This window comes from Equus quagga, chromosome 7 (assembly GCF_021613505.1).
Source record: "Equus quagga isolate Etosha38 chromosome 7, UCLA_HA_Equagga_1.0, whole genome shotgun sequence".
Classification (NCBI taxonomy): Eukaryota; Metazoa; Chordata; class Mammalia; order Perissodactyla; family Equidae; genus Equus; species Equus quagga.
In genome coordinates, this window is record NC_060273.1 from 129,273,729 (window position 1) to 129,286,572 (window position 12,844).

Here is a 12,844-nt window from a genome sequence, read left to right on the forward strand (position 1 = left end):
CTCACTTTCCTTTTCCCAGCTTAGCTGTTCTGTGGCCAGTCATTCATGGTTTTTATTGTGTGCAACAGGAGTTGCATTGCCAGAAGCACTGTTCTATGCCTGATTGTCGGTCATGGTTTCTTGACATTTGCTATGTCCCTCATAGGACATACCAAGGAAGCCGCGTGCTGCTTATTGTGGGTCCTCTACTCTTCTCCCTGTGTGTCCTCCTCTTCCCAGCTGAATGCCCTCCTCAGCCGCTTCTCACTACCTTGGCTCTTCTCTCCCTTGGAACCGTTTTGCTCTGGCTTTCCTAGATCTTTCAGACTGGCCCTATTTTGTAACACACACTTAAGATGCTGACTGTTGGAGCTGGCCCTGTGGCCGAGTGGTTAAGTTTGCGTGCTCTGCTTTGGTGGCCCAGGGTTTTGCTGGTTCGGATCCTGGGCGCAGACATGGCACTGCTCATCAGGCCGTACTGAGGCAGTGTCCCACATAGCACAACCAGAGGCACTCACGACTAGAATGCACAGCTATGTACTGGGGGGTTTTAGGGAGAAGGAAAAAAAAAGAAGAAGAAGATTGGCAAAGATGTTAGCTCAGGTGCCATTCTTTAAAAAAAAAAAAACATGCTCTCTGTCGGTCCCTACCAAACTTTTTACCTGAAATTGGTTGCCAAAATTGGTCTCTCCTGGACGAGGCCTAATTTCAGTTCTTTTAAAATAAATAACTAGACAGGAGTTTTAGCATGCTAAGAGGCCAAAATGCCAGTCAGTCAGAGTTGTCCTGCCGTCCTTTTCTTTTCTGGCTAAACGCTGTAACACAACATTCAGATATGGCCTGGATTGATTTTAGCCCTCTGCTGATGCTTTCCCTCTTCTCCTGCACTCTCCTCATCCACACTTAGGGATGGCACAGAGGATTTTGCCCTCAACCAGTGAAGATATTCTGATCCTTTTTTTTGAAACCTATCCTGGAGCAGAAATGATTGGCAATAATGACAAACATATGTCTGTTATTTCACCTGAGGCATGATTCATCTCTTATTTTCCAGAAGTAATATTAAAAAACAAACTGGCACAATTTTTCAACCAAGATTTCTCACAAAAACTTTGCAATTGCAGTCACGTGAAATTTGTCTTTTGGAGAAAGATGCACACATTTTTTGTAATTTACTTGAAACATGAGTTAATACCATTTTATTTTTATTTTATTTTTTTGTGAGGAAGATTGACCCTGAGCTAACATCTGTTGCCAATCTTCCTCTTTTTACTTAAGGAAGATTGTCGCTGAGCTAACATCTGTGCCAGTCTTCCTCTATTTTGTGTATGGGATGCTGCCACAGCGTGACTTAATGAGCATATGTACGACTGTGCCTGGGATCCAAACCTGAGAACCCCAGGCCACCAAAGCAGAGTGCATGAACTTAACCACTATGCCACTGGGCTGGCCCTGATAACTTGTTTTCTTAAAAATGAAAGGGAAGTTTTTTTCACTAAATATATATGTAAAATAATAGGCTTCAGTCTACAAAGAGAAATTTGACCAAGGGTCTCTCACAAGGCTAATTCGGCAAGAAACACCATATTTTTTTAAATGAATAATAAAAATACATTTAAAATAACTTCCAGTGGTACAAGAAAATGTTATTGTGTCTTGGAACATGTGCTCAGGTTTATAAATAGTGTTCTATTTGTACATTTGCTTTTTTGTTTTTCATTATAGATTCATAGGAAGTTGCAAAAAATGTTTAGGGAGGTCTCATATACTCTTCACCACTCCTCCTACAATGTTATGTTAGCTTCTTACAGAATTATATTACAATTCCAAGCCATGAAACTGACGTTGTTACACCAAGAGCTTACTTATGTTTCACTAGTTATACATGTCCTCATTTGTGTGTGTATGTGTTTATGTGTATAATTCTACACGATTCTATCACATGTAGCATATGTAACTACCACCACAATCAAGGTGGAGAACAATTCATCACAAGACTGCCTTGTGCTCTTTATAGCCCCTATTCTCTCTACACCCTAAACCCTAAATAATTAACACTCTTTCAAGAATGTTGTAAAACGTGGAATGGAATCATACAGTATGTAACCTTTTGAAATTGGCTTTTTCTACTCAACATAATTCCTTTGAGGCCCATCGAAGTCACTGAGTGTCAATAGTTGGTTCCTTGTTATTCCTGCATAGACTTCCACAGTAAGGAGGTCCCTCAGTCTCACCAAGGCAGGACGCTTGGGTTGTTTCTAGGTCTTGTTATGAAAAAAGCTCCATGAACATTCATGTACAATTTTTACATGAACATAAATTTTCATTTCTCTGGGATAAGTGCCCAAGCAATTGCTGGGTCGTATTGTACATTTTTTGTTTTAAAAGAAACTGCCAAACTCTTTTCCAGAGTGGCTGTGCCATTTTACATGCCTACCGGTGATGTGTGAATGGTTTGATTTTTCCACATTTTCACCAACATTTGGTGTTACTTCTGTTTTTTGTTTTGGCATTTAGCCATCACCTACATGATAGGTGTTGATGATATCTGATTGTGATTTTAATTTGGATTTCTGTAATGGTTAGTAATGTTGAACATCTTCTTATTTGCTTATTTGCCATCTGTATATCCTCTCCAGTGAAATGTTTATTCATGTCTTCTGCCCACTTTCTCACTGGATGCTTTGGTTATTTACTGCTGAGTTTTAAAAGTTCTTTATACATTCTAGATAAATGCTCTTTCTTTGTTGGATATGTGGTTTGCAGATATTTTCTCTGTAATTGTCTTTTTAACCTCTTAACAGGGTCTTTCACTGAGCAGTAGTTTTTGACTTTCAGAACGTCTAGTTTATAGCTAATGCTTCCTTTTGTGAATCTTACTTTTGGTCTCTAGACTGAGGCCTCTTTGCCTCATCGTGGGTCCTGAAGATTTTTTTTTTTTAATTCTAAAAGTTGTGTGAAGTTTTTTTGTTTTTGTTTTGCTGAGGAAGATTTGCCCTGAGCTAATATGTGTGCCAGTCTTCCTCTAATTTGTATGTGGGTCAGCGCCACAGCATGGCTGCTGACGAGTGGTGTGCGTCTGTGCCCACAACTGAATCTGGGCTGCTGAAGCGGAGTGCACCAAACTTAACCATTAGGCCACAGGGCCGGCCCCAAAGTTGTGTAGTTTTATGCCTGACATTCAAGGCTTTGATCAGTTTTGAGTTAATTTTTATATAGGTTGTGACGTTTAGTTTGAGGTTCAGCTGTTTACCTGTGGGTGACCAGTTGCTCCAGCAGCATTTATTAAAAAGGGTATCCTTCCTCCATTGAATTGCCTTTGTACCTTTGTCAAAAAACAGTTGAATACACTTGTGTGGGTCTATTTTGGAGTTCTCTCTTCTGGTCCATTAATCTGTGTCCAGCCCTTTACCAATACCATACTGTCTTGATTACTGTAGCTATATATAGTAAGCATTAACATTGGGAAGAGTGAGTCCTTTCTCTTTCTTCTTTTTTTCCAGAAACTGTTTTAGCTATTCTAATTCCTCTGCTTTTACATAAAATTTTAAAAATAAGTTTGTCTATGTCTATAAAACACCTTGCTAAGATTTTGATGGGAATGGTGTTAAACCTATAGATCAATTTGGGACAGAATTGACATCTTTATTACGTTGAGTCTTCCAATCAACGAACATGGTAAGTCTCTCCAATTTATTTAGGTCTGACTTCTTTTGTCAGTATTTTGTAATTTTCAACATACAGATCCTTCACACATTTTGTTAGATTTATACCTAAGTATTTCATTTTCTTTGAAGCTATTGTAAATGGTATTGTTTTTAGTTTCAGCTTCCACATACAGTGTTTGTTGTTAGATATAGAATTGTAATTGATTTTTGTGTGTTGATCTTGTAACCTGTGACCTTGCTAAACTTGATTATTAGTTCTGGGAGGTTTTTTTTGCAAATTCCTTCTGATTTTGTATGTAGACAATAATGTCATTTGCACGTATGGACAGTTCTATTTCTTGCAATCTGGATGTCTTTTATTTCTTTTTCTTGCCTTATTGCTCTGGCTAGGACTTACAGTACTATGTTGAATAAGAGTGGTGAGAGTGGATATCCTTACTTTGTTCCCAATCTTAGGGAGATAACATTCAGTCTTTTACAGTTAAGAATAAGGTTAGCTATAGGTTTTTTTGTAGATGGTCTTTTTCAAGTGGAGGGAATTCCCCTCTGTTCCTAGTTTGCTGACTGCTTTTGTCATGACTGGGTGTTGGATTTTGTAAATGCTTTTTCTGTGTTACTTGATAAGATCATATGAGTTTTCTTTGGCCTGTTGATATTGTGGATTACATGGGTTAATTTTAAAATATTGAACCAGCCTTGCATACCTGCTTGATCACTTGACCATGATGTATAATTCTTTTCATACATTGCTGTATTCGATTTGCTAATATTTTGTTGAGGGTTCTTGCATCTAAGTTTACGGGAGATAATGGTCTGCAGTTTTCTTATTTTATACTGTCTTTGGTTTTGGTATCAATACTCTTCTCATAAAGTGAATTGGGAAATGTTCCCTCCTCTTTTCTTGGAGGATTTGTGTAAAATTGGTGTTAATGTTTCTTTAAATATTTGATAAAATTGTCCAGTGGGACCATCTGGGCTCGGAGAGTTCTTTTTCAGGAACTTCTTAGTTACAAGTTCAATTTCTTTAATGATTATAGAACTATTAAGGTTATCAGTTGAATTTTGGTGATTCGTAGTTTTCAAGGAATTAGTTCATTTCTTCTAAGTTGTTGAATTAACGAACATAATGAACAATATTATAAAATTGTTCATGGAGTTTCTTTTTCCTCCTTTTATTGGTTTCAAGATCTCTAGTGATATCCTCTATTTTGTTACTGATATTGGGGATTTGTGCCTTCTTAATTTATCTTTGTCAGTCTTAATTAGAGGCTTATCTTTTTTGCCAAAATAATCAGCTCTTTGTTTCACTGATTTTTCTCTATTGTTTTTCTGTTTTTAATTTCATTGATTTCTGATCTTATTTTTAATTTCATTCCTTCTACTTATTTTAGGCTTTTTTTGCTGTTCTTTTTCTAGTTCTTGAAGTAATAACTTAGATTTTTAATTTGAGATCTTTCCTCTTTCCTAATGTTAACATTTAGTGCTATAAATTTCCCTCTTAACACTCTTAGCTGAAACCCATGAAATTTGATGAGTTGTATTTTCATTTATCTATATATTTCTGGTTTCTTTTGAGACTTTCTTGTTGACCTATGGGTTATTTGGAAGTATGTTGCTTAATTTCTAACTGTTTGAAGATTTTCCTGCTCTCTTTCTGTCACTGATTTCTAATTTTATTCCAATATAGGCATATATATACTGTGTTTTTTAAATTTGTTGAGATTTTTGTCTGTTTTGTTTTTATTGTTGTTTGACCCAGGATATTGTGTATTGGTGTGAATGTTTCATGGGTGCTTGAAATGTATTTGTATTTTTCCTTTTTAGGTAGAGTGTAATATAAAAGCCAATTAGAGATTGTTGTGTGATGGTGTTGTTCAGTTCTTTTGTATTTTTGCTGATTTTTTTTGTCTAGTGCATCTGTCAGTTGCTAAGAGTGGGGTGTTGAAATCCTCACCTCTATTTGTGGATGTGTTTGTCCCTCCTTTTAGATTTATCAGTTCTTGTTTTTGTATTTAATGTTTGCATGATATGTCTTTTTCCATCCTTTCATTTTCAATCTATCTGTTTCATTACATTCGAAGTGAGTTTCTTGTAGACAATAAATAGTTGGGTCCCATCTGTAATTCTCTGTTTTTTTGCTGGTGAATTTAGACCATTTGTATTTAAAGTAATTATTGTTATGTTAGGTCTTTGACTCATGGAATTCTTCTTACATCCTTAACCATTCAGCAATAACCACAACACATAAGTCAAATGAATTTCTTTCTTTCTTTCTTCCTCTCCCTCTCCTCTCCTTTCCCCTCCCTTTCTTCATTCCTTTTTTTTTTATTCATGGCGGGTGCCTGGGTCCTAAGGGTAGAATTTTCCAAAAGTGAGCATTCCAACAGGCCCATGAGGAACCTCCAAGGCTTCCTAAAACCTAGACTCAGGTCTCAAGTCTCAGAATGCCACTTCTACCACATTCCATTGGTCTCACGGGGCCAACCCAAATCCAGTATAGGAGGTGACTGCGCAAGGGCCAGGAATACCAGGAGGTGAAGATCATTGGGTGCCATCTTTGAGACTGGCTACCACTACCGCTAATTCATATGCTCAAGTTAAAATCAGAGTCACAGACTAATTCAGACCCTGTCAACTAGCTCATCACTCTGAGATGCAACTTTGTCATTTGTAAATTGAGGTCATCTAGTGGACTAGATTTCCACTTAGGTCTCTACTGACTCGGTCATTCTCCATCTGTTTCTCAGTTAGTATCTTTATATCTTTTTTTTCCCCAGCTTGATTGAGGTGTATAGCTAACATTTAAAATTGTATATATTTAAGATGTGTAACTTGATGATTTGATATATGTGTATGTCGTGATTTTTTTTTTTTTTTTGGTCAAACGGATTTCTTGGCATGTTAACATGGTACCATTTTACCACCATGTAAAAGGAAAGATTTAACCATTGTTCCAGTAATCTCTGGACTTCTCTAGAGCTCAGTTTGGCAAACTAATGCAGTTACCATTGGTTCCAGAAGCAGCCAGTATCCAGTACTAGAGTGTCTGTAGATTATTATAGGTATAGCCAGCCCTGGGTGAATGATCTGGATGATTAAAGAAGCCTGAAACCTTAACCCAATTGAGCAATAGCAAAAGAACTTGATATTGGGCAAGTTATTGCACAGAACTCTTCTTTCTAAAAAAATGAAGATCTGCCAATTAGGGCCTTTTCTTTCTAATTTATATACTTTTGATTATAAAGGAAATTGATCAGATTTTAGTTCAGTAGTTTATTCATTGTTATAATCTGACCCTTTCTGAGCCTCTCCCAACTTCTATTTTACCTGAATAACTTTCCTCCAAAAAATCATCACTTGTTTTAAAAATAATAAGACATGAGTAGGACTGCATCCTCTTGTGTTCCCCTAGGGTTCCTTGTACCTCCCAATCTGTGCCAAGATCCTGACTTAACCTGAGTCTTGTCATAGTCAGCATTAGAATAAACTGACAGTTTATTCAGATATTTTAAACAGAGACACCTTTCATTTGAGTGACTCCCTCCCAAGGGGAACACTTCAAAAGATAATACTCATTTAGTTTAGTTCAAGTATTTTGAGAGGTGTCTTTCCTATATAATCACATCTTATATACTACCTTTTTAAATTATTCCTGACACTTGTAAGCCATTGTTACAAGGTAAAGTCTATGATTTATGGCCTGGATAGAGATATGGTTTATGGATTTCAAATCACAGTCATCACTGTACTGTATGCCTTTGGCTCCCCTCTTCTTGCAGCAGTGTCAAATGTTTATGTTCATGTTGATGCTCCTATACTGGACTGGAGGCTGGAGACCTTTCCTTTTTCATCTTTGTATTCCCTGAACTTGGCATCCTGCAGATACGTGGTACGCTGATTGAGTGAATTGGGGCTGGTGTATAGGAGAAGCTGAGCTTGGCCCTACTTAAGTCAAAGTTCCATTTTGATAGACTAATTGGGGATTTTTGCTCTGTAATAGTGGATAGAATAATAATGAATAGAAATTATTTTGGACAGCACTGTGTAAAGTTCATTTCAGTGACAATACTAAAGCATTCAAAAAATTTTTTACAAGTATATGTTTTGGCCTACCATTTATTTAACCTAATTCTTTGTATTCATTTTACCTTGCTTAACTCCTGTAAGCTATTCTCAAGAGAAGTTCATAGGGGAGGAAACATGAATTGCTTACCCAACGAGATTTGCCTGTCACTGATATTTCACATGTATTCAAACTAACCAGATACACAAAAATAATTTAGTTACAGTGATTAAATATCTAGGCATAATATGATTAGCTGTGAGGTAAAGGTATGATACTGTGTTCAAAATTTTCAACCTGTGCCTTATTAATAAAAGAATTCAAGTTCAGCAGTAGATTTCATCTGAGAAAATAGATGCAGATAGAGAGCATCCTTGTATATTATAATTCTGATTTTTGTTTACATTGTGAGTTAGGACAAAACTGTTGGGGAAAGGAGGGACGTACTGGGACTTACTGGTTTCTATTAAAATATAGTGTCGTTATCATTAAATTGTCTTTCCTTTTTATTTTGTATGAACTAGGTAATAAAGATCCTTAGTAAAACTTCAGATTTTGTGCCCATTTAACCAAAAGTATTTGGCCAAACATTATTTTTTGGAAATATATGTTTAAATGATCTCTGTGTCTCTTTCTGGAAATACAGCTTTCTAGCACCTTAGGAGAAAGACTTATTTGTGCTCCACATCTGACACGAACTTATTTGCCCTCTTATTGATTAGGTTTCCCAGTCGTTGATTTTATTTTTTTTCTTCTTTTATGATTTGATATGTTACAGTCCAGCTTGAATGATGGATTTTAAGTCCAGAAGTATCCTCCAGAATAAATATTCCTGTGTTTAATTCTGTAGTGTCTGTCTCCAGGAGAAATAGTCAGAAGTAGAAGTTCAGATTCAGAGGGGTGCCAGGTTGGTAATTTGGCTCAAACTGCATGGGGAGAATAATCTGTCTCCTAAAATAAAGCACAAGGATAAGTAATAACTTTTTATGCATGATAAGCATCAAAAATATGAACCTGCTGGTCCTTGCTTTTCATTTTTCTTTACCTCTGTCTTTCAGTGAGAACCTCCTGCAGTGTGCACACGATGTGATCAATAACTCAATAACTTTCTTCATGCAGTAATTATCTCCTGGTGATATTATCTGAACACTGTTTTTCTTTATTACTCAAAAGATGCAGGAGATATTTATATAACCAGCTGATCCCATTTTGGATAAAGGTGCTTTGTGACAGCAGGAGAAATAGTTTATTTTAAATAGCCTTTTTAAATAAATGCTCTATGAAAAGCTTTTCCAGTTAATTTTCACTTAGCATGAGAAAGTGATTACCAAAAAGGTTTAGATCTAAAACTTGTACTTTGTATATTTTACAGTACCATAGTTATTCTTTCTAACTTCCAATAAAGACAATTTAAATTAAAATATTGAACCATTTACCATAACCATAATTTTTTTGTGATTCCTCTGAATCATTTTAGATACTTAGAGAGGTGTGAGCTGAGTTGTTCTGCCATCTCTGCATGTCTCACAGAGGTTCTTGTTGCAGGCAGAGATCCTGCAGGAGTCCCGGATGATGATCCCAGATTGCCAGCGCAGGCTGGAAGCTGCCTATGCCGATCTTCTGCAGTTAATAGTAAGTGAATACTTCCCTGTCTTACATTTCAAAATTTCTCAGTCTAATACATGGAAGACCAAAATTTTAAATATTTCACACTGAAAACTAGTTGGTGATGTATTTTGTTCACTTACTCTGTGTACCAGTATATTTTTAAATAATTAATGGAGTTTAAATTGTGTGTTAAGTTATGCCTCCAGTAAAAGTACTGTGTCTAGCATGTTTATTCTGTTTATTTAAACTTAGTTAATTAAATGTATTTGAGTTACCATGGTAGGTATTCACAGTACTAATATTGTCCAGTAATATCTTGAATTATTTGGTTCTCATACATAAAGATCTTTTTTGACACATTGAAGGTGAGTAGACTGTTTGAAATTTTAAAATATCCAAATTTTCAAATGAATTTGGGCCTGTATAAAAAGAATCTAGGATTCTTTCAGGTTCAAACCTAAATCAATTTAGAAGGAAAAAACCCCTGTAATATAGACAGTCCTCTCATGTTAACTTGGAGCTGGATAACACTGTTATCATACTTGCTATTGTAAATGCCTTGTGATACAGTGGCAGAATCATTTTTACAAAGGATTCTAAGAATAATTAAAAGTCATCTTATTTCTTTTTTAATAGAGATAAAAGCATAATACTATGTATAAGCAAGTTGTTATTGCTGTTTGATGATAATTTGAATTTTTCTTGAATAATTTGATGAATTCTAACATTTCCTTTACTAATCTCATTTATGTTTCTATTCCTTAAGCTAATATTATTAACTACATAGCTATCTCCTGATTCGTGGTTGTTTCCTGTATAACAAAAATAATGTGAGACCTTTTCAGGATGTTTGTGTGTATTCTTTGAAAGAGAATGAGATTTGTTTTCCCACCAAAATAATATTAGGACTAAATCCTAATAGAAAAAAAGAAAAGAGAGAAATGTTCACATTTTACTTTAATTTTGACACAGAACTCTGTATTTATCTATAGGAACCTTTTAAAGGCAGGATAACTCTCCTAAACAGCCAAAATGAAGCTGTGGTTTTGAAATAAAAGATAGATCAAAGCAGGAACTAATTACTCTATTAAAATGCTACCTGAGACAGAAGCATCATTTGTATTTCCTGACAATTTAAATGCTTTTTTCTTTCATGAATCTAATAGCTAAGAAAGTAATAGAAATGCTTGGGGGAAAAAAATGTCTTCGGATGGTATATTTGTGTGTGAAGATGTATTCAGCAATATCTCTACCCTCAAAGTATTTATATTTACGGAGAGAAAACAAAGACACATTTAGGTGTAATGTAGAAGTTTAAGAAATTCTTGCCTATAGTCTGAGTTAAGCAAATTCTTGGTCTTTTTGCCTTAAATTTTCATATTAAATGCACACACTTTATTCCTCTGCTCTGTAACTGTTTGTACATCTCCATCTTCTATTGACCTAACATGAATTCCTGACCTTAGCTTTATTTATTTATTGAAAATCAAACAAAATTTCCTATGTACAACTTAGATGATACTATTTCACTTATCTGTTACCATTACAATATATTAATAAAAGTTTTCTGTTTAAAAGTATCAAGGAAAAACTCAATCTTTAAATATTAGAAAATGAAAGATGTTGGTATTTTGTTTCTTTTAGTAGGGTAAGTAATACTCATTAACAAGCAGACAGTTCACTTTTCTAATTAAAGATTGTACCTAACTCCGGGGTGACACCAGTAGTCTTCTGTGTCGTTATGAGTAGTTGAAGGGTTATTTTCGTCTGAATGTTATCATATTTGTAACACATTAGGAAACCATGATTTTTTACTTCCAGTTCATTATTAATAATAATCCTTTTTGTATGGTGATGTGTTGACAAAATGAAAATAAATTTTTTTAATATTTTGAGATTTTTATTTAATTATTTAATGCCAGTAGCTTTACATGACCATGTTTTTCACTAACTATATGAGAATATACAGTAATACAAAACCAAACCCGTTATTTCCTCCCTCACTTGTAAAGAAAGAACAGAACTGTGGAAAATCCATGGAATTTTACTATAGTTAGATGAGGCTTGGGATCCTTTTTCTTTAAATTTTTAAGCTGTTTACATTTGATAGTTTTTAATATTTAAGTAAATAAAGTACTGAAGTTTGAGAAGGATAAACCTAATTTTTATTATATTTCATTTCAGGAGAGTGAAAAAGACTTGGAAGAAGCTGAGGAATATAAGGAAGCACGTTTAGTACTGGATTCAGTGAAGTTAGAAGCCTGAAGTTTTTCTGTACAGGGTGTTTTTTGCATTAAATCTCGAGGTCCATTCCACAATTCATTGTTTTTGACCACTGCTGTGTGTTCAAGTAGTATGAGAATGTGATTCTTTTTATGCAGTTGCATTCGTTTTTCTTTTCCTAATTTAAGGTGTCAAATAAATGAGTTCATCTAATAAAATTGTTTCTTTCATACTTTACAAAATATTTTTAATTAACCTTTTGTCATTAACTCATAGACGTTTTTGACAGCAAATTAGAACCTGTCAGGCTCTATTTGAAGTCTAGATATTTTGCTTCATATGGATTGGTTAAAAATAGGATGCATTTTTTTTTAAGATAAAAATCCAAATTTTGAGCAGTTTATTCTAAATAGGGTAGAACTCCCTGATAAGAAAAGAACCTCTCTGTGGACAAGTCCTCGCATATTTATCCCTTTGCAGTGAAAGTCTGACATTTCCATCACTGTAAACTGATGGGGAGCACTTAAGTCTTTTTCCAGAAAGACAGATTCATACAGAAAACACCAACCGTTTAGATCTTCAAATAAGATTCTCATAAACAATAAAGAATTGAATTGTATTTTAAAGGAATAATGGCTGTTGCTGGTGGTGTGCTGGGAAATGACAACTCATTTTTTTCTTCTATTTCTAGAAAATGTATATAAGCCTTTTATATCGCCAGCCTAACATGAGCAGTGGTCTAATGAACCCAAATAGTAATAATAGCATTTAATCTTTAAAACTTATAATTGAAAAAATAAGAAAACTTGAATTTGTGCTGCTATAAGATAGATACTTGTAGTTAGTCTGATTTTGGTGGCTGCAAATAATCACTAGAAACAGTAACATTTACTGAATCTGTAAAAAAGATCAGAGAAGAGAAAAATAATACTACTCTTTTCTAATATTATTTTCAAAGGCTACTCTGTTGTTTTAAAGCACAGAATGTATCATTTATAAAATAAAATATTTATACATGTAGAAGATTACTTCATCAGAGAATAACATACATCAGAATCATTTCTGAATTGAAATGGCATCATCTTAAAACGTATTACCTGCCATTTTAAAAGTATTTAAGCTGGGAGTGGGGAAGAGTGAGGAAATGAAAACCAGAGTTACACTGTAAAATTTTATGCTAAAGTTCAATATTAGAGATTGATTACCAGGAGAATTGAAACTACATTATTTTGTGGTTGATATTAAGCACCAGAACAGGTTGGCTTCATTTTTGAGGGGGTAAGGGGGGTATATTTAGTTTTCC

The 12,844-nt window shown here is 34.7% G+C and overlaps 1 protein-coding gene across 1 annotated transcript in view; it reads left to right on the plus strand.

Moving 5' to 3' along the window:
* Window positions 1-11,759, plus strand: part of TBCA (tubulin folding cofactor A) — a 72,097-nt gene extending 60,338 nt beyond the window's left edge. Inside the window, exons 3-4 of the mRNA XM_046668653.1 lie at window positions 9,256-9,342; window positions 11,503-11,759. Coding sequence (XP_046524609.1) covers window positions 9,256-9,342; window positions 11,503-11,583 — 168 coding nt within the window. The 3' untranslated portion in view covers window positions 11,584-11,759. The remainder of the gene's footprint in view (window positions 1-9,255; window positions 9,343-11,502) is intronic.
* The last annotated feature ends 1,085 nt before the right edge of the window (window positions 11,760-12,844 follow it).